The sequence below is a fragment of the Fukomys damarensis genome, unplaced genomic scaffold (assembly GCF_012274545.1).
Source record: "Fukomys damarensis isolate Sample0158 unplaced genomic scaffold, DMR_v1.0_HiC HiC_scaffold_14, whole genome shotgun sequence".
Lineage (NCBI taxonomy): Eukaryota > Metazoa > Chordata > Mammalia > Rodentia > Bathyergidae > Fukomys > Fukomys damarensis.
Window position 1 is genome coordinate 46,440,304 of NW_022900926.1, and position 27,323 is coordinate 46,467,626.

Genomic DNA, 27,323 nt, shown 5'->3' on the forward strand with positions numbered 1-27,323 from the left:
CACACAAGCTTAAATATCACATGGTTTCTCTTATGTTAAAAGCCCAAAATATAAATAAAGAGCAAAATAAAAGGCAGATAGTAGGAAGAAGGAAGATAGATCTTTCTCAGATGGGAAGGGGAGTAAGATTAAGGGAAGGGTGGGGAGCGGAGGGAAAGAGGATGAAAAAGTAATTAAGATTTGTTATGTGACACTCCACACAAGGAATGTAAACATTGTGTACTGCAAGCATATACTAAAAGATAAATTTTAAAAATGACAAATAGGCACAAAATTAAAAGAAAAGATACACATGCAGAAAAATCAGATAATGTTATATTTTGGCATAAACTGTATTATAACTAATAGTTAACAATGCTTTATCTTATTTTCTTAAAAAGGCCTACTTTCTTATTATAGAGCTAATGCATTTTGTTAATAAGACACTCCTAAAACTTCGTGGCTTAATCCAATGGTGTTTGCAGGCCAACAGTTTGGCTGCACACAACTGGACATTCAGGTCTTATCTGGCCTTTCTCATATGTTTGCAGTTAGAATCAGATGTGGACTGGATTCTCTAATCATGATCTAATCATGACTGTCTCACGTATTGGAAAAGTGGCTGCTAGGGTCTTGTCTACCTATCTCTTCCTCCTCTCACAGATTGGTTCAGGCTTGTCACATGGTGGAAAGCAGAGGTCCCAAGATCCCAATAGAGCCTTGACTCTTGTAGTTTACTCTAGGAACTGCATACCATCCCTTTTGCTATTGTGTGTGTTACCCAGAACAAGTCAAAAAACAACACCAATTTCAAGAGGAGGGCAAATATATTCCATTTTCTCTTGCAATGCCACATTGCAGGGGAATACAGTGAGGGTTGGATTGTGTTGGTTTTTCAGTCTTTCATAAACAAGATGTAATTGAAAGTGGCAGGAATGATGGGATAAATATTTCAAGCAAGCAGGAATATTTTGAGGGGTATAATTGATAGTCTTTTACTGTAATAAAAAACATTCATCAATTTTTATCATACTGTAATAAAAGAAGATGAAGGAGCTCATTAAACCCATCTTGTATCACTGGATGACTTGTTTATACTGTTGGCATGTTTTAGGTGTACTCTTAAATATATTTTATTGTTAACTTTCATTGACTTGATTGTACCTTCTTATTTGGTATTTATTCTTTTATGATTGTTCAAGCAGATTTCTGTTTTACTCTTAAATATATGGGATAGATTTTATTGTGAATTTAAAACTCCAGGTACCTACAATAAGCAGGTCAGCAGCCAATGTACCATGCCTTTATTTGGTAATGTTAGGCCTTGATTTAATGTTGGGTAACAAGTAGCATCCCCAAGTAGAGTTAGTAGTTTTTAGAATTGATGAACCTATATTTACCAATCATTATTACTAAAATCCATAATTTACAGTAGGGTTCAGTCTTGGTCTTACATATTCTGTGGGTTTAGACAAATGTGTTATGACATATCCACCATTGTCTGTCATACCAAATATTTTTTCGGTCTCCATAATATTTTCTTTTTCAGAATGTCATATAGTTGTAATCATGTATTATGAAACCGTTTGAATGGTTTCTCTTAATAATATGCATTGAACCTTTCTTCATGTCTTGATAACTCATTTCTTTTTTAGTGATGAAAAATATTCCACTGTAGCCATACCACAGTTTATTTACTCACTAAAGGACATCTTGGTTGCTTTCAAGTTTTGGAAATTATGATGTGAAAAAAACCTATAATCTATAATAATATTTCATTGTTTAAAGTCATCTACTTATATATAATATATATACTCAATATATAACTCATGGTTTCATTGATGATAAGATACCTATTTTCTCCTCACATTTTAATATCTCTGAAAATGGAATTTAACTTAAAATCAGTGGTATCTTACAATTTTCAAACCCAGGGGCTAGTATCTGATCACATACAAATATCAAAGTCTATTACAATACCAATAGAATAGGTATCTGCAGATGGGAATAAAATTTCAGAGACACAAGACAACCATGCATTTAGTCAGGAGGTTCTGCCAGGCTGTGGTAAGATGCAAGGGCTGGGAAATTAGGGAATAGCAATCCTTTAACAGTCTTTGGAAATGGGAGTCAGAAACAGGTTGTACATAATTAATGATCTATCTTGAAAGCCTAGTAGCAATCTTTTAATTCTTGTATGAATTCATTTAAAAAGTACTGTATCACTTATGTGCTTGGTGACACAGAAAATCATATTCTATGGAGAAACATATGCACTGATGATTGTAAATGTAAAACTGAGCAAGAAGAATGAGACTTTAAAAGGAAAGGAGTTGTAGTAATAGCTTAAGCCAATTTATTTTGCTTATATTTTGTTTTCATGCATATATCATGGTGATAGATAATCACTGTTTAATTACTTTTCTTTCATTATAAATATAATTGTAAAATGTGTCAGTTATTTGGCAGTTTTTCTTAGCATTTCATAAAATAATGGGGCAATTTTACCATTGACAATAGTCAATATTGTTTGTCTCAACATATTTCTTTTCGTTAGATGATTTTTTCCCTTTGAAATTCTTGTGTGCTAATGTGGAATAAATGCAATTGAAATGTCCCTTGACTTAGTTTTCTCATTGCTGATACTAAATAACTAACACCTGAAGTTAAAGGAGGAAAAGTTTATGTAGTTCACAGTTTGTAGAAGATTCAGGCCATAATGGCTGTCTCCAATGCAGTGTAGCACATGACAGAAAGGCAGCAGTTCATGGTATTGGAAAACAGCAAAAGCAACAAGGTGGGGGAGGGGCCCTCAACCATGTTTTTCTGTCCCTTTTATGCAGATTATTTGGGGTGGGTAGCACTCACACCCTCAATCCTAGTGCCCTTGAACCTAGCATTGCACTATGAGAGAACTCTGCCTATGACTACATGAGAGTTTGGGGGGACATTCAAGACACAAGCCATAATATCCTGTTAATTCAGTATTCAATTACAATAATACGTTGGTTCACACACTTCTGTTTGCAAACAATTTCGTTCCAAACAAAAGCATTTGGCAAAAGTTTGCTTGCATTAGCCTATTTCACATTGCTTCAATTAGCAAATTCCGCCATCTTCCCTAAAATTATAAAACAAGTTTTTTTTTTTTTGGGGGGTAAACCAAGATACCACTGTATTTTCTTTGCCAGTCTGGCAGTTATGGTGGGTTTTAAACTTGATTTGCTTTGTGGTCTACCTTGGCCATTTGTGGAACACACTTCTATGTGTACTTGGGTGGGTCATTGAAGCATAACTGTGGATCTGTTTTTGGTCCTTCACCTTTTCTGTTTTGGGAGTCTTCCCCTGTTCTGCTGCCTGGTTGCTATGAACTTAACAGCTTTGTTCTACCATGTAGTTCCACCATAATATTTCTGCCTTGGAGCCAGCCAGTCGTGGAGTAAAACTGTAAGCAAATTAAACCTTTCCTTCCTCTTTTAAGTTGTAGATTTTGGGAATTGTGCCTCAGGAATGAGAATGCTGGCTAATACAGAAAATTGGTACCAGGAGTAGGGTCGTTACTGTGCTTATAGCTAACCATGTGATTTAGAAGCTTGTGGAATTAGTTTGCTGGCAGAGTTTGGAAAGGTCTGGAGATTTGGATAGAGAAGATGTAAAATACTTTTACTTAAAGCCTGATGGGTGATTTTGATCACATCTTAGAAGATCAGAATGCTGACAGGAATGCAGGTAGTAAAGACCAGTCTCAGGACCATATTAGCATTTGAACTGCAGGTCATGTGTGTTGTGCTTCAGCAAAAAAGTATCTATATTTTTTGCATGCTGAGACTTTGCATGAGTCTGAGATAAAGGATAGTGGACTAAGTAATCTGATGGAGAATATTTCAAGATTCCCCTAATATTTAGGCTGTGGCATGAATGTTACTGGCTGTTTTGAGTCAGATTTATAGTAAAAATTAGAGGCACAGGGCAGAGCAGAACAGTTTTAAAAATATGTTTGGTCCCAATAGGATCCCTGTGTATAATTAGAACCAAAGAAAGTGTGGCTGCTAAAGAGATTAGCACCTTTAAGAAAGAAACCAATTACTTTGTAAAGTAGAAAGATACCTTGAAGGCATCTCAGGAATCAGCAAGACTATATCCATCACTGGCTTGCAGATGAATAAGTGTCACCTTTGTACGAATTTAACTTGTATTCAATTCATATGTGGCTCTTTTATATAAACAGTACATTGGAAAATATTTACTATAGGTTTTCAAATATATTAAACATGAGAGATGAAAATTGATTTTGTAGAACTTTTGTTAAACTGTAAAACAACATACTGGAGAGTATGTGGAAGTACCTCTATAAGAAATTGAGAAAATTGAATAAGTTATTATGAGTGTGATTAAAATTTAATAATATATCAAATATATTTATGATGTACTTAATATATTTATGTAAATTATAACATATTATAATATGCTATATAAGTTTCATAAAACCTTGTTACACTGTATTACATGAGACTGAAAAATGTAATAAGGCTAATTTGGAAGTTTCATAATAAAGCATACAAAATTATTATTATAATTTTGTGATATGTTTTCCAACTATTATGATAAGATCTCATTTATCTCATTATACAAAAAATTGGAAATGTGAGATTTTCCAAATAATTGTTGAAGAAATATATTTTAAGTGCATTTGTGTTGAAATCAGACTTAAGGTTTGTTTCAAGTTGATATTTCTGATCTATTAAAAATAATAGGTGATATTTTTACTTTTCACTGTTAAGAAAATGTGATATTCTGATATGATGTCTTATGAATATATTTAGAATCTTAAATTCATTTTACATGTCAAAGTAGCTCAGTATGACAAGTTTCCAGGTTATATCCAAGAAGTATTTACAGATTCTGACCTGATGTTTTATTTATACATTGACAGGTTAGTTGATTTTTTGTTTTTATTTAGTGGTCAAGAGTTTCTAGCAGAATGCTACCTGACATGCATAGATATTAAATTTAAATATTCAAATCTATGTTTCTTGTCACTTAGGATATAGTTAAAATCATCTCAGAAGGTCAGGAAACTACAAATATAATCCTGAATGTTGTTGTGCTTCTTTCACAATTGCATTACTTATCTGTAGCCTCATTTTCTATGTTTGTTCTAACATTTTCAAAACAGAATTTCTTTCATGAAGAAATAGGATTCTACACTGTCAGTGCCATACAGCAAATAATAATAGGGATAAGAAAATTCTTTCTAAATGAAAAATTTCTTTATTGCCTTAATGACTCATCATTCAATTATTTTAAATTGTAATGCTGTTTTCTTCCTAAGAACACAAAAAGATGCCCATGATGATTAATTTAATATGTCCTCATTCTATTCGTATGATGTCTCTATGATTACAGGTGGGATAATGGAGTAAAAGCTAACATAATACTTTGTGAGAGAGTACCAAATTAATTAGATAACTAGAAGGTCAGAGCTAGGTTTTTAGCTGACAGATTTGCCCCATTTACTATTCTCTTTCACTGGACTATGAATTCTAACAAATGAGATAGATTTTTTTCAGGTATGGAGACTTCGATATGCTATAGTAACTAGGCAGCATCAACTAACATTTTGGATATATACTCTACACCCTTTATCAATGTAACGTTTTATTTTTTTTTCACTGTCATGTGAAATGCAATATGAATAAAGCCCCACCCAAGTTTCACATTTGTGGGGAAACTGGAGATTACTGGAGATTAGTGCCAGGAAGGAGAAATGACCCTTCACAGGGAAACTGGCATATTTAAGTGTGAGTGGTTAGTTTTTTACAGATGCTTTCTATAGAAATTACTAATATATTAAATCTGAAAGAATTGGAAAGTGCTTCCTAGAGGTGTGGGAATATAGTTTATAAATTTTGACATTTATAATTTATAAATTTTAGCATTTACTTATACAAATATCTTAATAAAGTTTCAGCATTTCAGCATTCAGCATGGAATCCCTTCTTTATTTTCTCTCATGCCAGGTCTCTTATTTCTCCAAGCCTCCATCAGTTGTGTCCTATTTGATTGCCTCTCTTTGTATTCCTAGAGCACTTTGTTCTTGTTGCTGATAATAGGTTTTTATTTGTTGGCTAATAATCTCCTTACATTTTATAAGTCCCAGTTGAGTCTGTGCTTCTCAGTAGCATGGACTACCCTTTTCATTTTCAGCCCAGCATCTCACATGATGGCTGAACATGTTGGGTACACATACTATCAAATGAGTAATTGATATTACTAATACATATAATTATGTTATTTGTACATCCTGTCTCTTTCAAAAATGTCTTTAAGATGGATTCTTAAAGGAAAATTGAAAGAAGAAAGGTGGAGGATGGGGGCTAAAATGGCCAACATAAGCAAATTCATACCATGAATCTATAAGAATTGGCAGTATGTGTATAAAAACATCAATATGTACAAGCAAGCAAATATGTAGAAATTATGTAGTGTACATTTTAAAATCTGTCCTATCTCATTATTTTATCTTTTATAATTTGACTTAGAAAAGATTTCTGTTTCCTTTTTGTTTCTTAAGTTGTACATTTTCATCAATACTGTATATATATTGTGCTTCAGGATTTCTCTGTAGAGTGCACCTTAGTGCAAAAATTTGAATCTTATTAGCATTTGGTGAAATAGAATGGGCTCAATTTCACTGCTGTTAACATAGAAAGCTACAAAGTGACCATATATTGTGCTGTTCAACTCTTGAAAACTTATGCTCTGACTTCTGTTTACTGGGTCTTTCAAAAAGCTCATAGCCATGGATTAGGGATACTACTATGCTAATTTGAAATAAAGACCTTTACTTTAAAATTAATGTAACTACAACATGCCTGTGAATTTTATCTAGCTTTAAGATGGCTTCTCAAAGAAAAATTGAAAGAAGAAAGGTGGAGGATGGGGGCTAAAATGGCCAACGTAAGCAAATTCATACGATGAATCTATAAGTGAATTGAGAGTATGACTTGTTTACCAAGTTTAAATAAATAAATAACATATTGAAACATATTATATTATTTTCCTGCTCTCAGGATTAAACTGATGCAAATTAAGTACAGATTTTTTTTTCAGTTGTTAAAATAAGACTCTCTTTTCTATTTTTTAATTGAGTTTATTGGTACATTTCAGGCATACAGTACAGTTACATTCATTATTGGGATCTTGTACCTTTACATGACAGTTCTTGGTTCTCATTTTTTCCCCATACCCCTGCCCTCCCTTCACCCCCTCCTCCCCTCCCCGTTTACAATCACTTTATTTCCATTTTTTCATTTTCTCATATTTTTTTCTTTTCCCTTATTACCTTTCCCCTACCCTTCTCACTTTCCCTACACCTGTAGCCCTCTGGTTTGAAAAACTATAATAGTACATAAGATCCTAATGAGATAATTGACAATGCGAAATAAGAAGAAAAAGAATGTAAGACTCTCTCTTGATTTAATTCTCTACATGATAGTTTTAAAATAGAGAATAAAGCATTTTTTGTTATGTTGTTCCTTAATTGTTAAAATAATGACAGCATAAAAAATGACAGCTTATTTTTCTTGGTAATTTCTTTAAGACAACAAAGCAGTCATTCATTGGCAACATTTCAAAGACAGTGGGCTAAGATAACAACCCTTTTCTTTGGGAGTGACAGCCCTTAGAGTCCTGTGTTCCAGGGATTTGTTAATCACCAGCTGCCATCTGATTTATAAGGAAAGCCTGGGCTTTTGAGTGGTAGCCACTTACTTCATAAGCAAGACAAAATGTGAACTACTTTCAGAGCTTATCCACTGACTTAGATCTTGCTGTCAGAGCACTTGATCCTGGCAGAGAACCTGTCTGCTATTTTTGATCACATATTATCAACATTGTTCTTTACCTTCACATTGGTTAACTACTAAGTAGAATATATCTTGAGTTGTCTGGCTCCCTGTTCATCTATTTATCCATCTGTGTGTCTGTCCATCCATCCATCCATTCATCCATTCATCCAACACTAGGTTTAGAGTGGAGTAGAATTAGTCTTCAAAAGTACTTTTTACATTTGGGGCTAGCAGATAGTAAATATTTTAGTTTTGTAGGCCATTTTGTGTCAGGTCCAACTACTCAGCTTTGCTATAGTAAGAGAAAACAGTGATAGGCAATATAGAAGTAAATGGTATGGCTGTGATTCAAGGAAATGTTGTTTTCAAAAGAATTGACTTGTAAATTGTGGCTTAATATAAGAATTTAACTCAACATAGTTTGTGTGCTACACAAAAACTTTTAAAAATATTTGAATAGTTATGAATATTCAACCACTGCTTATGTCTTAGGTTTGTTGGCTTATTATTTACCTTCAAGAGTTGTCTACAAAAGATTATATCATTTTTGGTTTTTATTTAAACATGTTGGCCATTTAAATACTATGCCATTTTCTCTGGTAATGGTTATTAATGTTTTTGGTTTACTCTATGGCCATATCACCCTGAATGCACCTGATCTGATCAGATGTTACTGGTGTGGACACACACACACACACACACACACACACACACACAGAGTGAAATTCCTTGGTATGCAACTGATAGCACTGTTAGATTTAGTAGTTTTTACTTAGGGGTTAAAAAACTATATTTCAACATGGAAACATGGCCAAATTGTTAAATGAAAAAAAAAGTTGAATTTATAAAGGCTATAAGTAGTGTGTACACTGTGATTCTATTTATAAAAAAGATACAGAAGGATAGGCCTATGTATGTGTATATCTATATCATCTCTATCTATCTATCTATCTATCTATCTATCTATCTATCTATCCATCCATCCATCCATCTATCCATCCATCTATCCATCTGTGTCTACTTGCATATTGTAAATATCTGGAAGCATATACCATCAGTCAGAGTTCTTAGTTTTCAAGCAAATGAAATCAACTGAGCTCAATATTAGCAGAAAATATTTATTGAAGGATAATAAATAGCTCAAAAGATCTTTGGGGTGCCTGAGAGTCAGGCTCAGAGCAATGTTCAAAAATCACTGGTCCTGCAAACATGCCCCAGTTGCTGCCAGTGGGCACTGCACTGCAGTTTGAGTCATTGATACCACTGGGCCTGCATTCTGGGTTTTCCACCATCATTTCTAGTATTTTGGAGTGGATTCTGGACCATTGCTGCTCTTTCATGTCATGAGCTTCCAGATCTAGGTGCATTTGATTGACAGCTTGTTCGTTTGACTTGGACACAAGGGAAGTTTAGAATGCAAGTATGTGGAACTCACTTCTATAGTGAACAAAGGACCCTGCCTCCTAAGATGGGAGTTTTGCCAAATACAGGAAGAAGATTTGGAAGCTTGACTGAAGGAGTGAAAGCAGTGCCTTCTAGATTCTCAGGAAATTGTTAGAATTAATTATTTCTGCACAGTGAAGTTGGAAGGAATGGGAAGCAAAAGGGGGCTTTTGCTTCCATTTTACTCTGGTATACTCTGTTAAAAAGAAAATAATATAATAAAGGGACTGTCAGGAAAATAAAGGAGAGAGACAATTTTACTCAGCTCTTGTGCTATTCTATTTCTCTCAGAAGAACTGAAGAATGTTTCCCAAGCTGGGCAGTTTCATCAACTTCCTACTCAATTTCATTTAAAATTTTCTTTATAATTTCACTCCAGGTTAATTCAGTCCTTTATTGAATGTACTTGGTTGCACAGCAAGATATAAAATGGTTTTCTTTGGTATACCACTGGTTTGTTCTTTCTGGCTTGGTTGAGTTGATTCAGTTTATCTTTTTGAGGTCTATTGTAGGTGGCTTTAAAAATGAAGGTGTTTCAGCTGTTACAGTTGATTAAATGTTCATAAATGCATGCATGGTGCAAAAGTAAAATATACATAAAAATTTGGTCCTACCCTGTTTTTTTGTTTTGTGTTTTGTTTTTTGCTTTTTCCCTCGGTACCAGGGATTGAAATCAGGACCTTGTGTTTGCAAGGCAGGTGTGGTGACACTGAGCTAAATCCCCGGCCCCTCTCCCCTGTTTTTTAAGCCACTGTCTAATTGCTACTTGATAGAAAATTGCTCTCAAAACTTAATTCATTTCAGATAATGTTTTAGCACTATATTAACAATGTTTTAACTTTAAAAAATGGTTTTAAATTTACAAAATATAGATATTATAGAGAATTCCCATATATGATACATACACTTTCTCCTATTATTAATGTCTTACATAAGTGTGGTACAACTGGTACAGTTAATAAGCCGTTACTGAGACATTGTTATTGACTAAAGCCCATACTTTATTAAAATGTCCTTACTTTCTAATGACTTTTTTCTGTTCAGAATAGCTGATATATTTTATACAAATATATTGTATTTGTTCACCTGAGTAGATAGTAGTATCTTACAGCCATATAGTGCTATTTCTAATTTAAATAACTTAGAAAAGAGAAAATAAAGATAAAGCTTTGTCACAAGAAGCTTCTTAAATATTAACCTTTTATTTTTCTCCCTGATTCTGTATTTAGTGGAACAGGTTCCTGTAGAACCATACAATATTCCACTGTCACAGGCCGAAGTCATACAGGAAGGGAGTGATATTACTCTAGTTGCCTGGGGCACTCAGGTTAGTAATGGTGATCCCAACTCTTAAAGCCTATGTTGTGCTTGAAAGTTCTCATTTTTAATCCTAATACGTGGAAAATTGAAAATGGGATTTTTTTCTTTATGTCTTAGATTAAGTGTGTTTGGTACTGCTGATGCTAATTTCTTTTTTTTTTCCTTAATTTTATTGAGGTATAACTAACAGAATTACATCTGAGGTGTACAAATATATTCAAGATATTCAAAGTGATAATGTGATATAATATACATTGTAAAATGATTAGAGTCAATTTAATGACACATTTGTTACATAGTTACCATTTTGTGTGTATGTACATGTGTGTAGTGAGGACACTTAAGATGTACTCTCAAACAGTAAATTTCAAGTACATGATATGTTTTTATTAGCTGTAGTCTGTTCTCAGAATTTACTTATGTTAAAGTTTGTGGTACTGATTTGAGTGAAAGTGATGTGCCTATTCTGGAATACTAAAATATATAAGCCTATGACCAAATATGCTGAAAGTTAAACAACAGTATTGATTTCAGACATCTTTGATGCATATTACATATCCATCTTCTGATTGGTGCACTTGACTTAGGATCCTTTTCCTTCCATTTCCTGTCATCTCTTGTGAGTACTTTGCTGGCCATAGGGACTCCTCCAGTGCTCCAACCTCAGAATTCCATCCTTTTCTCTTTTCCAGGAACCTTCTTCACTGATCTAGCTCAGCTTTTCCTATGTCTTGTCACATTTCTCTACCTCTAAACTTTAAGCTTTAGACTCTTTTTCTCTTGCCATAGATGGATTCATATTCTCTCTCTCTCTCTCTCTCTCTCTCTGTGTCAGAAATGGTCAACTTTTTTCTCTATATAAGATGTATTTTATTTTAGGAATCAAGGGCAGCATAGTGTGCACTTATTTTAGAAAATTAAATATAAAGGTGATTACAGAACTTTTTACGGTGTCCCAAGCTCCTACTTTCTCTGCTCTGGCATGGAGAGCAACAATTCTTCAGGTTCTCATTTGCAGTAGGGTCACCTTGCTACATGGTGAGTCACATCCCACTGAAGGTGCCCATGGTGGTGTAGTGAATCATTTTGTCCTTCACTTCTTTTATCCACATCCCTGTCTCCTTGCCTCTCTTCTATGTAGCAAACTGAGAGTGTGTTGTTAGGTCCTAGCTCCCATACCTTGCTTTTTTGTAACCCTCATCACTTTGGTACTAATCCTTGCCATCTTCCTTTCGTTTTGGTACTGGGGATCGAACTCAGGACCTTGTGCTTGCAAGGCAGTTGTGGTGCCACTGAGCTAAATCCCCGGGCTGCCTTCTCCCTTTTATATTTGAAGAAAAGGTCTTTTCCTTTTGTAGCTGGCCTCAGTGTCAGACTGTATCCCATTTCCCCTTCTCTAGGACTCTGATACACATGCTGACTCCTCACCTTCCTGCCTCTTTAGGTTTTCCTTTCTATGTTGCTTCATTAAAAAGTTGTGTATCTTATCTTCATATTTTAAGGTTGCCTTTCCCTTTAAATATGTCCTCCTCTTTTATCATGAAACCTATTAAATTGGCTATTTTGTGGTATTGGGGATCAAACTCAGCACCTTATGTATTTTAGGCAAGCACTGTACCACTGAGCTACATCCCAAGCTCCCCTTCTTCTTCCCATTTTTTATTTTTAATTGTATTTTATCTACTCTATTTTATTGTTTTGTATTTACTCTATTTTAATACATTTTATTAATGCCAATTAATTTTTCAGTGTAGTAATTTGTACATGCATATAACGTATCGAGATCATATCCATCCACTCTGTTATCTTCCTTTACACCCCCTATTACCTTCCTCTTGTTGAATATTCATCTCCTTTCTAATTTTATGCCATATTTATCTACAACGTATTAGGGAAAACATGATACTTATCTTTCTGAGTCTAGTTTATTCCACTTACTATAATGATCTCTAATTCCATCTATTTTCCTATGATGTAATTTTGTTTTTTATGGTTGGATAATCCTCTATTTTAGATAGATACCCACATATTCTTTGTCCATTCATCTGTTTTTGGTTACCTAGGCTGGTTCCATAGCTTGGCTCTTCTAAATTTTACCACAGTAAAAAGAGTATGCAAATATCCCTGTAGTGCTGACTTTAATCCCAAGAAATGGTCTAGCTGAGTCATATGATATATCTATTGGTTTTTTTTCCACATTTTTTCTTTATTGGTACATTTTAGGTATACAGTACAGTTACATTCATCATTGGGATCTTGTACCTTTCTATGACAGGTCTTGGTTCTTATGTTTACCCCTTCCCCTGTCCTCCCTTCACCCTCTATTTGGTTTCTTGAGGAACTTCTGTACTGATTTGCATAGTCCCAGCCCCTTTTTAAAATTTTTTGAAATAAGGTCTCCCTCAGTTGCCCAGACTGGCCAACTTGTGATCTTCAGAGTAGCTGGGATTATAGGCATATGCTACCATGCCTGTAATTATCATTAAACTCGGAGGGCTATATTACACTATTTGTATTTAATGACTTAATTTCTTTATATTCCTGTACCTTATGACCTTTGTATCCATTAATGTACTAAACCTGCTTAAAGTAATCTAATATTATAATTGTTAAATGTAGACCTTATCCCATAGTGCTATTTTATGTGACTTTGGCTGCTATCTTTATGAAATGGATGTTTTCTTTAGCTTCTGGGATATTCTGTCTCCTGTTTTTTTATTTTTTCCTTATCTCTTCAGCTATCATTTTTTGTTGTTGTTGTTTTACTTTCAGTGAGCTTCCTTTACAGCTGTTTTTCTACTAAATTTTGGTGATCCATAAGATTCCATGATGTTTACCCTATATTTCTTCCTCTGTATGATTTCCTTACAAACTACTTACAACTTTATTTACCTACTGTGGGCTATATCAGAATCTCTAGCACCTACTGCTTTCTTTTTCTATAAGAATCTCTGTTTTTTAGACATTTATATTTGATTGTGTTGGCAGAATATACATTTAACATGTCTAAACTTTGTGAATTCTTCATTCAGATTTATTTCATTGACTATAAACAATCCTCTGTTAATAATGATGTCAGCATTCAACTAGATTTTTAGGCCTGAGTCTTTCTAGCCAATCTCTGAATATTTTTCTCTTCTTAGGTTCACGTCATCAGGGAAGTTGCTTCAATGGCAAGAGAGAAGCTTGGAGTGTCTTGTGAAATCATCGATCTAAGGACTATAATACCTTGGGATGTGGATACAGTTTGCAAGGTATAAATAGAATATTGAAAGAATGTTATTTCCTCAAGACCTTGGGCCAAATTTGTTAGATATTTGCACAGATTTGTTTTGAAACTGTGAGCTACATGAGCATTCCCAATTGATTTAAAACTTTGAAATGTACCGTGTGAAAGGAATGGGCAGTGTATAATCTGCTTAATGTTTAAGGAGTAAAATCACTTCACAGTTTCTTTGTTCTCCCATATTTTTCTGTGTTTCAGATATTACAAAACTGTGCCTTTCATGCCGGCAGCTATATTGAGCTCTGTGAGTAATGAGGTAGTGCAAATAAAGGAGCATATCAGGGATATTAAAGTCACCTGTGTTTTTAACTTCTTATTGGTTATGGTTCAGTAAGTTAGATTTAATTTAGTTAAATGAATGGTTTGGCTGAATTTTCTTTCATCTCTCCACAAATGAGGACAGATTATTCTTTAAAGTATAGCCTCCTTTTCACAGCCTCACTCTTGTAGATCACACAGTATTGTGTTGTGGGATTCTGGCTGCTCTTGATTGTTAACTTCTAAGTTGCCTCTTGATCTTTGTCCTGATTAGATTGATATCATTCTTACTATTAATAGGATTCTCATAATACTCTTTCAAAAATAGAGTTTAGTTCTTATAGACTTACCTATAACATATCTTTCATATTAATGGCTAGATAATTTAAAGAGCATCTGTTCTCATATTGGTACATAATAAAGATTAAACTCCATTTTTATGATGGTCTTATCTACTAAAGTCCGAGTAATGATTGCATATACTGTATTTTTATATGGATTTACTGTTGTAGCAGATCAGATCAGTCCTAGAATATTAAGATTTTTTATTTTTTAGTTTTTACAGGCTATTTATTAGGTTATGTGAAAATAATCAGTAGATACTACTGTTATGAAAGTATAACAGAAAGTTTTTATGGGAAGATTTGTATAATTTAGTAGAACATCGAGGACTTCTTATAGTGAATGTTTTGTAGATTCACTTAACAACATCAAAACACTTGATATGGTTACAGATGTTTTCAACAAAATCCTACGCCATTATTTTTGTAGTTACCATAAGTAAGAGCAGTAATTCATATTGAATTATTTATAACTGCAAAATAATTGAATGCCTTTTGTAGGAATTTTAAAAGCAAACCAGACAATGAGTTTTTTTTTTTAACCAAATAGCCTGGTGTGGCAAATTATGGTTCAACTCAGCTGACTTGCAGCTTGGATTTCCTGCTTGAGTTTGTATTTTTAGTTTGGATGGTACTTTTGCATGGGGATATCATGCTATTTCATAGCATGGTGGGTGTTCTGATATGTAGTTACGGCAAGCACTTTTAGAAGTTTATTTACATATTTATCTTTACATTTAAAAAACATTTCTAGCAGCTTGCAATAAAACACAAATATAACAGCACCTCAGATTGTTAACTATGAAAGTAAAGGGAGGAGGGGTAGGAGAAGAGGAAGGGGAAAATTATTTATATTCATTTCTATATCAGTTTGCTGTTGCCCTCCTTTATCAGCTGTACTGGTTACATCTTTGTATGGTCCTGGAATGTAGATCCAGCGTCCTGAGAGCTCTGTGCTATGAGGAAAGACTAAAGAGGAGTGTAGAGCCCTCTGCAGAATGGGAGAGTGATGTATCACATCCTGACTTGTTATCATCCATTGTTTAGTTTTGTGTTAGGATGCTTTCATCATGCTATTTTTCTAGTTTAATGACCTTTCCGCTGTGACAGTGAAAGCCAGCTAGCATGTCATTTCTTGATTACTTCGGGTCTCTTAGTGACTTTCCTTATTGCTGATAGGGGCCCATCTTGTTATATTTCATGTATCAAAGGAGAAAAAATTTACTACTTAGGTTTTTCACTAGTATTTAGAGATGATGTGAGAGAAAAAGAGTCTATAAACATTCCTATTAAAAATGAAAGCTTCTTTCTTTTGGGGATCTACAGTTTAGCTTTTCTTCTTTTTCTTTATGAATTTTATAATAATTAAACTTTATGTTTATAATCTCAGTTGGATGTGTTTTATCAGTTGCTTTTGTCTTAGGACAAAATTGAATGTCTTAGTTTTATTTATTATGTGTTCACACCAATATGCATCTTTTGGAATGCCTAATCAAAAAAAGCCTATTAAAGTTAAAATTACTTATTAAATATATATATTAGCAAACTATATACAGTGGAATGACTCTAGAAGAGGTGAGGGATTCATACCTTTTGCTTAGTTTTGATGCATTGTATGGGGGCTGAGAAAGCAGCAGAGGTTTTGAATATTGCCCTGGGAAGTTACAACACTGGAAATGTGTCAAACAAACTTTGTAAAACCAACAAAAAAAGTATACCTGATGATAAGAACTCACTTTCTGCTATTCTAGGATTACTGTTGAACTATAGCATTTTTATTAGTTTATAGTCAATGATGCATGTTACAATCCCCACTGTTACAACTGAAATACAGTGAAAGATGCATATCTGGAAGTTAATAGGAGAACCATAAATTCATAAAAATAATTTATTCAGAAGAAAACAAATGTACAAAAATAGGTGAGTCGATAGAAAATAAATAGCAAGGTGATAAATGCAAACTCAAAAATACAAGTAATTAAATTACAAATGGATTAAATAACCTATTGATTATTTTGATAATGAGTAAAGCACTTGCTAAATTTAATATTCATTAATGGTGAGAATTTTCTTAGGAAATCAGAAGTGAAGGTGAGTTGTCTTATTCTGATTAAGTGTAGCCATAGAACACCTGCAGCAGACATTTTTATTCTCTAATGAAAATTTGACAGCTTACTCTTTGACATGAATATCTGAGGGGAGATTTAGTGACATATATGTCAGAACATCGCACAGAACATTACAAACTATTCAGGAAAGTTAAGACTCAAATAAATGAAAGCATATAGAGGTTGAGTATTCATCCAAAATACCTGGAATCAGAAGGGTTTCAGATTCCAGAGTTTTTGCATTTTAGAATATTTGCACAGTCTTACCAGTTGGCCTTAATCTTGATGCTCAAAAACTTTGGGGTTTTAGAACATTTCAAATTTCAGTTTTTCAGATTAGGGATATTCCGCCTTATACTGTGACAATTCAAGGCTAAAAGTAGTCAAGGCAACCTTGAAGAAAAGCAAATTTAGAGCATCTAATTACCGAATGTCAAGGTGTGCTATAGGGCTGTGGTAATGACAGTACTGCATTGGTATAAAGACAGAAACATGCACCAGTGAGATAGGAGAGAGTCCAGAAACTGACCTGCTGGATTTGGGACAAAAGTGGTATTGCAATTCAGAGAGAAAGAAGTTGTTTTCAGTAAACAATATTGATTCACTTCGATACAGGGAAAAATAATTATCTTATGCTTTATCACTCAACTTTCAATTACAAATGCAGATCTGATTTTTGAAAGAAAAAATCATAAAGCTCTTGGAAAAAAGCATAGGTGAATGTCTTTATGATTTTGCATACTAACAAAATATTAACAAAAGGATGATCACTTTTTGCTTCATTAAATCTAAGAAAATTCTTTAAGAAAATTTAAATATGCACCAGCAAAGAGAGTAGAAGACCCACGGATTTGGAAAAGCTAAGGGAAATTTATGTCCAAAACTATAAAGTACTTTTAAAATCAAATAGAAAAGACAGACATCCTACTAGAAAGATGGGCAGAACTCTTGAGAATTGCTTAATTTCTAAATTTAAAAATACTCCAAATACTAAGTGTTGGCAAGAGTGTGAAGCAACTCACTTTTCCTATGCTATGGTACAGTCAATTTGGAAAATTGTCAGTGTCCATTTGAACCCTGTAATTTGTCTATATAAAGTCTATGCACATATTCCAAAATCCAAAACAATTTTAAAATCTGAGACACTTCTCCTTCCCATTGTATTGGGTAAAGAATGTTCAGTCTGCATACTGTGCCATTCATTAACTTGGGAAGAGCTTTGGCATGCTTTATCCGGGGCAATGTTTTCTTTGTCAGGCAGTTCTGTCCACAAGCCTTTTCTCTTTACAGCCCACTCCCCTGCCACTCTGATAGGAAACACGTGCTCAGACGTGTAGCCATTCTTTCCCACATCATCCAGGGAGTGAGAACAAGTGGTGAAGCTCTGAGTGTTACTGGGCTTTCCTGTTGAGATGCTGACCACATTCATTTTGAATTGAAAAGTGAGCTGCAATCTTAACAAAGCAGTGGTGTGAGCCCTGCTGGTGCTGAAAGCTTGAAAGGAAGACTTATCTTAAATGGTTAGTGATTCAGGGAAGCTGTCTATGAAAAAACAACTTGATTTTGACAGGAGAATGACACTCTGAAAGAAATTCAGTATTTGCAGAATCATATTGTCATTTAATTTAGGATCAACTACTGAGGAAAAGAGTAGAAAAAGACAGTATACAAAGGGCAAGTGACCTCCACATTTATCAAGAAAGTAAAATTAACATTCATAATTTGGACATATTTACATTTTTACATTTATAATTGAATAAGATTCAATTATACTGATTCTTGAAATGGATAAGGGTTTGCTCTTACACCTTGATTTTTTTTTCTCTTTCTTTCATGTTCTGCTTCTTCCCCCATTTAATCCCAAAGCATATCCTACTGGCTTTAACAACACAATATGTGCAAAATCTGACCACTGCTTCTGCTGTTACCCTTGATTTTGGTCCAAGCCACTAACGTTTCTCACTTGGGTTTTGGTCATAGCCCCGAAGACGGAAACTATTGTCTCTTGCTTCAATAGGCAGAGGCTAATATGAACCATGTAGCCCTCTAGTCTCAGATGGCCTCTGTAGTTTCTCTTAAATTTCATAGAAAAGCTGGATCCCTTACCACAGTCCACAAAGATTTACCTGATCCACCCTATTCCACAACCCACTTCCCTTCCATCCTTCAGGAACTACTACTTCCCAGGTACCTCATGGTTCGCTTGGTAAATCATTTGGATAAGAGTTTCTCATTAAGGACTCCACAGACCAGATTATATGGTATTGAATCTTCTTCTTACCCAAATTCTCTTCAGCCTTTTCTTTCTTTCTTTTTCTCTATAGTGGTTAGCAAGATATTACATAACATGTTGAGCAAATTGAATAGCATGGTTCAAATTATGGCATTCATTGATGTGTCTTACATTTTCGTTTGACCTGTTTTTTTTTAAAACAATTACCCATTTTTCATAACGTTGTATAGACATTTTCCATCTGAATTTTCATTGCAATCGGACCAGTTTGTCTTCAGTGAAAGGCAAAGTGAAAAGTGAAACTGACTCTGCAGTAAACGGCAGCTATCTGCAATTTTTAAGAAATGAGTTGTCTGGTTAATTGTTTTCTACATAGTTGAGAATTACTGTTTTGTGCAGCAGCTTTTAAGAATTTTTAACCTTTTGGATGTTGGTATTTCTAAAATCTTCTCACTTGTATTTCTCAAGGAAAATATAATGGCTACAATTCATCTTAAAAAATAATTCAGTCCAAGTGAACATGGTTATTTAGACATTTTATGTTTATTGAGGTATATGGCTGCTTGCTTCTTTGATAGATTTCCTCATCTAACTTTTGTGGTTTTAATACTTTTTCAAATTTAAATTTTATTTTGTCTAATTTTTTCCTGTCACATGTTATTACCTAGCTGTATTACCAAACTTTCTATGACATTTACATTGGCCTGACAAGGTCTGTAATATTTTCTCAATATCAAGCTCCCATGTTTTACTGTTCAAACCTTCTTATATCAGTTTGTGCTTTTCAGGACTCTTTCTCCTCCTGTTTCCTTGTTTGGAACGCAGGTAAATCACTGTCATGGAATTTAGCTGAAAGAAATCATCATGGGTCAGTTCCCTTGGTGGGCCTGATCTCATGAATTCCATGCATTGTACCTACCGAGCACTGCTTCCAGTCAGGAATTTTTTTTTCTTCCCACACAATGTGCACAAGATAGTACTTGACGACTTCCACTCCTGAACTCCTAAAAGCAATGTCTTAATTTTGATGTTCTTATGAAGTGGACTTTTTAGAGCAAAATTAGGAAATAATGTAGAGAAGATCCTTCTCTCTCTTCTCTCCTGCTCTTTCTCTTACTCTTTTCTTTCTCTTTCGAACTACAACTGTGCAGCAGAAGATGAAGACATGCCCAGAGATGGAAAGGGCTATTCCTCGGCTACACGTGGAGTGTGTCTAGTATCAAGAGTGTCTGGGGGTTAGCCTGTCATAAGAGCAGGGCAAAGCCTCAGAGATACTGCTGTATGGAGCTGAATTTAATTCGGCTGTGGTAGGAGAGAGTGGCCATCGTTGGGAGGGAGTTCTCAGTGTCCTTAGATCTAACATTCTTTCCCCCTGCCCGCCCCCCCAGCTCATTCCTTTCTTGCCACAGACTTCACTGGAGGCACTGGATAAAGTATAAAATAGATACTAAGGCTGACAGGGGAGGGTGAAGATGGGGAGCTTCTGGGAGCAGGGAGCAATGGACATGTGGAAGTAGTTAAACCTTGGTAATTTGATGTGGGTGTCCTTCATATATAGGAAGGGCCAAGATTGCTTAGTCTTTGCGTAGGTACCTGGCTGTCAATCAGAGTATTTGTTAATACTAGTAAGAAACATGTTTAGAAGAACTATGGAGACATATCAATTACATTCAAAGTTTTAATTCTAATTTTTTAGCTTTTAAGTTTTATTTTTTCATTTTTATAGGATTGATTTAGACTACCATGAGTTTTATTTTTAAAAGTAAGATTGCTGATACTAGCAAAGCAATATTTGGGATCTGTATTTTTTGCTGTATTGTTTTAAAATTGGTTTCTAGGGAAGTTGGAAGATTTGCCTTTAGAGAAAGCTAAATGTGTAAGCACTAAAAATGGGGTGTTTTTTGGACTTAATTGAATAATGCAGTGATTGAGTACTAGCTGTTTTGCTTGAGGCTGTGTGTATGTGTGTGAGAGGGGGAGGGGGAGAGGAGAGGAGAGGACGGAGAGGGAGAAAGAGAGGTAATGCGGAAGAGTTGACAGTTGAGGTGCAAGGGGAGTTAGTAACCACCAGTGACCACTAGAGGCCTCTCTCATGCCAGGTTTTATAGTTAAGACCATCAGGATTTCATACTAGGGCCTGACTCTGTCATTGCAAATTAAGCTTAGTTTGCGTTTTAGTTCTCAACAAATAATTTGCCAGTATTTTTATTCCAGGGCATGCATTATATGTGATCTAAAATTTTTATGTCATTTATATGTCAGAACAGCTGATAATCCATTGGACTGAAAACAAATTTTAGACTCTTATCTAAATAAACCTTGAGTAAAAACACATAATCAAAAGGTGTTGCTAGAGGAAATTATATGTCTCTTTGAAAGTACAAGCATATTTGGATTTAAAATACTATTGATTTAACATGTTATATTTAACTTTTGGAAATAGTACGGTATTACTAGAGGAAATTATATGTCTCTTTGAAAGTACAAGCATATTTGGGTTTAAAATACTATTGATTTAACATGTTATATTTAACTTTTGGAAATAGTTTATATTATGACTTTAAAGTCATTGTGTTACATGTTAAAAATTGTGTATTTCCTTCCTGGTTAAAATAAGCTTCTAATATCAAAAGCCTATTTAAGAAATGATTGAGACTTCTTGTAAACTTACTATGTGGGGTAAAGTTGTTTTTCTTTAGGAGTAAGGAAAATATGCCTCATTTTATCTTGGAATTGATTTTGATGTAGTTTGACCTTGCAAGGAAAGCAGGTGGGATAATGTCCTCCTGTCTGCTTAACTTAGTTTGCTGTTCTCTTCCAGAGTGAGAATGTTCAGTTTGGAACTTTATCCCCTCTGCCAGGCTATCCTACCTATGCAATTTTCTCTGTCGTGATTACAACTAGTCAGTTGTTCTAATTAGAACAAGTTTTAGGTTCTTGGGTACTGTATGTGTCAGGATTTTGACTGCTACATTTACTGCCCTGCCCAATGGCTAATTCCTGAAGTTCCTTGAGGGCAAGGAGTTTTGTGTATACTGTTTTGTTCATTGCTAGATCTCTGATAGTTGTAAAGAATATGTAGAACATAGCAGGTGTCTATTATATATATTTGTTGAATGATCTTGTTTACTTTTAAAAATAACTGGTGGTATTTAGTTTTTTGATGAAAGAAAGAAGGAATTGGTAATTTCTGTAGGAAAAAGAGCACTGAGAAAAATATCATTCCTGACACCTGGTCTATTTTTGGTGTAACTTCTGTTATAAAGAAAATTAAAATAATAACTATAGATTCTGACCTAATTTTGTGTAATATATTTTATATAACAGGAATTAGCATTCCTGGAAGATGGTAAATCATAAAAGGTTATCATATATATATCTTCTGGTGCACATCTTATGGATATCCCCTTTTGTGTGTTGTCTACAGTTCTTCTAACCAAATATTAGTGTCATTACTTTACAGGCCAAAAAACTCAGTTTTAGAAAGGTAGAATTATGTATAGCTAGTGAAGGCCAGAGCTGGCTTTAACCCAGATTTTAGTTCTTTAGTGTCTTTCATATTTTATTGCAGCAGAAAGCTTTTCAAGCAAAGATTGAGCAAAATTTATAAATATTTTCTGGATGTGATGAAACAACTGATTTGTGATATAATTTGAATGTAGCTTGAAAGCACAAAAGATATAGGCAATAGATTATATTCATTAGGAGGGGAAATATTTTATTTCATATCTATTTTGTGCCAGAGTTTTTGTCAGAACCATGTGTGTTCTAATTTAATCCTTTCAGTTATGCTATATGCTAAGAATTATTCCTGCTTTAAAGAGAAGGAAATTAAATCTCAGAAAGATTAGACACTTCCTTAAGTCACTCAGCTAATCAGTAGCAGTACTGAAGTTCAAACTCAGGTCATAAATGCTTGTACCCTGATATTATCATAGTTCAGCAGTGCCTCGTGTGAGAATATTTACTTTACAATTAAATTATTTCATGTTTTAAAAATTATCACTTGAGGGTTTTACTGATGAAATGCTTCTACAATTTCAGCTCACGATGTATTTTATAACATATCTAGGAGTTTTTTTTCACATTCACCCATTTGTATCATATTTTAAATATAGAGTATTTAAAAATAGAGTATTTAGAAATACTCTATTATACTAACACTTTCTTTCATGTGGCATTACTTTTTTTTCTTTTACATGGACCTGAATAAAGCAAGACTGAATTATAGAATCATATTTTTCTATTCTTAACCCTATTTGATATGTTTTTGAAGTGTCTCTTAATTTACTGAAATTATTTGAGTTTGACTCTAGATTTTTATTTTGTTTAAACTAGTTGCTTTTGATGTTTTAAATAGTAGTAGAAAGAAATCTATTACCTCATTTTATAGTGAAAAAATATCACATGCATTGTGTTCCTAGTTTAAAATTGTAGGTATAATGTAAGAAACTGCAGTTTTTTGGTTTTGTTCTTTTGTTTATTGGCCATTTAACTTACTCTGTGTCAGTAGACAAATTTGTAATACTTATGCCATAATCAGTAATATTTTTCTTATCTTTTCCTGTTACAATAATACATTGGTTTTGCACTGTTGAACTGTAATAATTTAACTTAAATATTTATCAAAACTGGTCTATGAAGATTTTTCAAAAAGGAAAATTACTTCTTTATTGTGTTAATGGGGGTGCTCTTTAACAGTTTTGGGTAATCAGTTATTCCAAATATATATACATTCCCTAATATACATTTTTGTTGCTTTTCCTTCCTAGAATTTAGTTATCTGTTTATATTTTCTTTTATATGTTTGTCATACAATTCTTTACTTGCCTTAAATACATCTTAAGTGTATTTTATTTATTTTATTTTATTGTTTCTTTCCGAGGAGAGTTCTTGCTGTGCAGTCCAGGCTAGCTGTGAGTTCACTGTATAAGCCCAGGCTGGCCTTTCTATCACGGTCCTCCTAGCTCAGCTCCCTTGACTGTATTATGTATTTTTCAGTCTTTTTACATATTTTGATGATACTGAAATAGGATCATTACTCCAGCTTTTCTTGTGACCTTGTTGTCTTTTTACTTGCGTGTGGCAACAGATGAAAAGAAGTTATACTTTAACATAGCAGTGAAATATATAGTGCTGTGGATTTATACAAAGCTGCATTTTCTTTTCCTGCCTTTGCTCTCTACACAAATCACTTTTAACTGTTTTTATATTTTGTTCTTCTGACAGCTACCCCCATATCTCTTACATCATACATTGTACATATATATCTGCTATGATTATATACATGCATTTGTGTGTATGTGTGTGTGTATATCTATATATAGAGATATACACACACAATATATATGTGTATATATATTTCTGTGAAGTCCTGGCTTCACCACAAAATGCTCAGTAGAAATAACAGGGCTTTTGGGGGAAAAATTGGTTGGTCAGACCACTTAAAACCTATACAACTTTAAAAGAATGGGTAAGGATGGAGCCTGTTGAGTTATGGAGTTCAGGGCAAAATGCATCAAAGTTGGGGGAAACCGTGTAATAAACACTTCTAAAGCAGAGCAGATGGGCTGGCCTGAGCCAAGACACAAGAGTGTATGGCACAGTATGTCGCTGAGGCTTGAGTCAGCAGTGTGGTTATGCTTTGCCTCTTTGTTTCTTAGTGGCATAAAACATTAATGGGCTGGGGCAAGTTGAATGGCTCCAACATGCATAGCCTAGATGCTGCCACCTCTGACTAAAAAGCATGTGTTAGATTTGTGCCGGGAAAATGGACTCCCCTGCCCAGTCTCCTTTGTGTGGTTCACTCCTGACTTAGGTTTGATTGGCCAAACTTGGGTCACATCTTTATCTTGGCTGTGATGGAGAATGGAAAATGCAGCCTTTTTCACATTGTACCTTGAGAATCAAGTAGAATTACTAATTAGTGGACATTTTTAAAATGTAGAGAATACATTTAAAAATTACAGATAATTCAAGAGTAAGAAATGTCCACCATACATGTGCGTGTGTGTGCATGCATGTGCATGTGTGTATCAATATCCATCTATGTCTTCCAATTGACCAATGTTAGGCATCATGTATAAGCCACTATGACAATATTTTTTCTTCTTTGACAGGACCAGGAATTGGTCCCAGGGCCTTCTCACTAAGCAACATCCTCATACCTTTGTAATTTCTTATTTTGAAACAGGGTTTCTGTAAGTTGTTAACTTGCCCAAGATGGGTTTGAACTTGTGATCCTCTTGCCTCAGCCCTTCAGAGTGATGGGATTACAGGATACGTACCAGTTTAATGTGTGTGCCTTACTTGTCTTCACACCATCATTTCCTACATTTTTTTCTTCTACTGATTTCCCTTTGATTTTAAATTATTTATTTTAAGCTCTATGTCTTGTTCTTCGAACTTTTCTTACTATCCCTTGGCCTTTCCTATGTCAAAAGGTAATGTTAATATCCTCTTTTCCTTTGTGCACCCTCCTCCTTCCATTCCACTTCCCATTTTCTGTAGCTGTTTATTTTTATATTGTCAAAACTCATAATATTACATTCTGTTCTCTAATCACAATTAAATTATTACATCTTTTTTTTGTGTGTGTGTGGTTCTGGGCATTGTACCCATGACCTTCACAGTAAGTTACATCTTCAATCCTTTTTCTTTTTCTTTTCTTTTCTTTTTTTCTTTTTTCTTTTTCTTTTTTTTTTTTTTTTTTTTTTTTGACAAGGTCTCATGAAGTAGCTCAGGCAGGACTTGAACCTGAAATCCTCTTGCCTCAGCTTCCCCTCCCTGAATGTTGGGTTTATAGGAATGCACCACCAGGCACAGTTTACATCTTCTAATCTTTATCTATAGTGATTATAAAAATTGAAAAACCTGTAAACATTATTGGTATTATTATGAGAATGTAAATGCTCTTCACCACTGAGATGATGTTAGGAGGGGTAAGACTTACTTTTTTTCTTCAGGTTCAATGTCTTTACCCTTGAGGCTAAAAGCAGGTGTTCTTGGCATCTTGATCAAATGATTTGCCTTTTCTTGTATGGCACTAACTACTCAAAGTTATGCTATATTTTAGATGCTTCGTATTTGGACAATGCCAATTTTTAGATCTTTTTGGATTTTTAGTGTTTCTAATTACCTTTTATTTCCTACTTGCAAAAACATAACAAATCTTTAAAGTATCTTAAAGATCATGCCATCTCTCTCAGAATCCACTTTTATTTTCTACTTCTTTGGAGCTCTCTGATTTGCTTTTTCAGAATTGAGCACCTTTCTCTAAATTTTAAGATTGTGCAGACTGCCTATGCCTTCTTCAGGCAAAGGGGTAGGATGTTTGGAGTCTACCACTTGCATTTAAAATTGTGTCTTTATTTAGTACTCATAGTTGATTGATATAAAGAATGGCTGAATAAAGAATTCTTGTGTCACAGAAACTTTCATTTTGTATTGAAGATAGTATTTCATTATGTCATATTCAGATAGAAAATTTTGACACCAGCTTGATTCTCATTCTTTTGTAAGTGATTTAAGTGTTTTTCTGGTAACTGTGTATTTTTTATTTTTGGTTCATATCAGGAACCCCTGAAGCATTACTGGAAACCTCAGTAGTAGGCTCCAGTCTCCTACTCAGTATATGATGCAGGCCTTGGAGAGGAGACTAAAACATGGAACTAAGACAGACAAAAGGGGGGCACTAGGATGACCCATATTGGCATAACTGACAGAGATGCTGGCCAATCCAAGCCACTGATTTTTATTGGTAATCTGTTGGGGTAAAGGCAAGCTATGTGGAAGGGTGAAACTGTGCAAGGATGTGTGGGCATGTGGTTTCTATGGAAACCAATATATGTGAGGCTTATAAAGGACAAGACAAAGCATTCTCAAATTAGGAACAGAATAGACAAAATACAAGGTTGTAATTAGAACACTGTCCTTCTAGTTAGAAAGTTTGAGTTGTGGGAGCGGAATTTGGGTTTGAGTTTCTCTGACCTTGGCAGGTAGGCTCCAGCTGGAGTCACTTCTCAAAACAAGCCAATTGTGGGGTTAACTCTTTACAGCTTGTTCTGCTTACAGCCTGCTTTGGGCATAATCAGTATTGTGGTTTCCTGCCATTTTATACTGCATTGTCAAAGAAGTGAGTCTAAATATGAGGCTTTTGCACTCATCTTGTTTGTTTTCATGTTCAAAAGTTTCTCATGTTTACATATTGTGAATACTTCAAGATTACTTTCCTCTGAGACCTTCAGATTGATTTACAAATACATTATTTCTCTTTTGTATATTTTTTTCCCAAAAACTCTTACCAGTTGTTTGATAGGCCTTCTAGGTTGGTTTCTCTGTTTCTCTTTACCTTTGTATGCTAGTTTTTGTATTATGTTTTTGCAGTGTTTTGGTAATTCCTTCCTCCCTCCCTCGCTCCCTCCTTCTCTCTCTCTCTCTCTCTCTCTCTCTCTCTCTCTTTCTTCCTTTCTTTCTTTCCTTCACTCTCCCTTCCCTTCCCTTCCT

The 27,323-nt window shown here is 34.4% G+C and overlaps 1 protein-coding gene across 3 annotated transcripts in view; it reads left to right on the top strand.

The window, feature by feature from the left end:
• The window catches only part of Bckdhb (branched chain keto acid dehydrogenase E1 subunit beta), a 176,802-nt gene that overhangs the window by 51,706 nt on the left and 97,773 nt on the right, over nt 1-27,323 (top strand). For all 3 annotated transcript variants that reach the window (XM_019208480.1, XM_033763348.1, XM_019208481.1), the window contains 2 exons: nt 10,502-10,599; nt 13,736-13,846. In XM_019208480.1, coding sequence (XP_019064025.1) covers nt 10,502-10,599; nt 13,736-13,846 — 209 coding nt within the window. The remainder of the gene's footprint in view (nt 1-10,501; nt 10,600-13,735; nt 13,847-27,323) is intronic.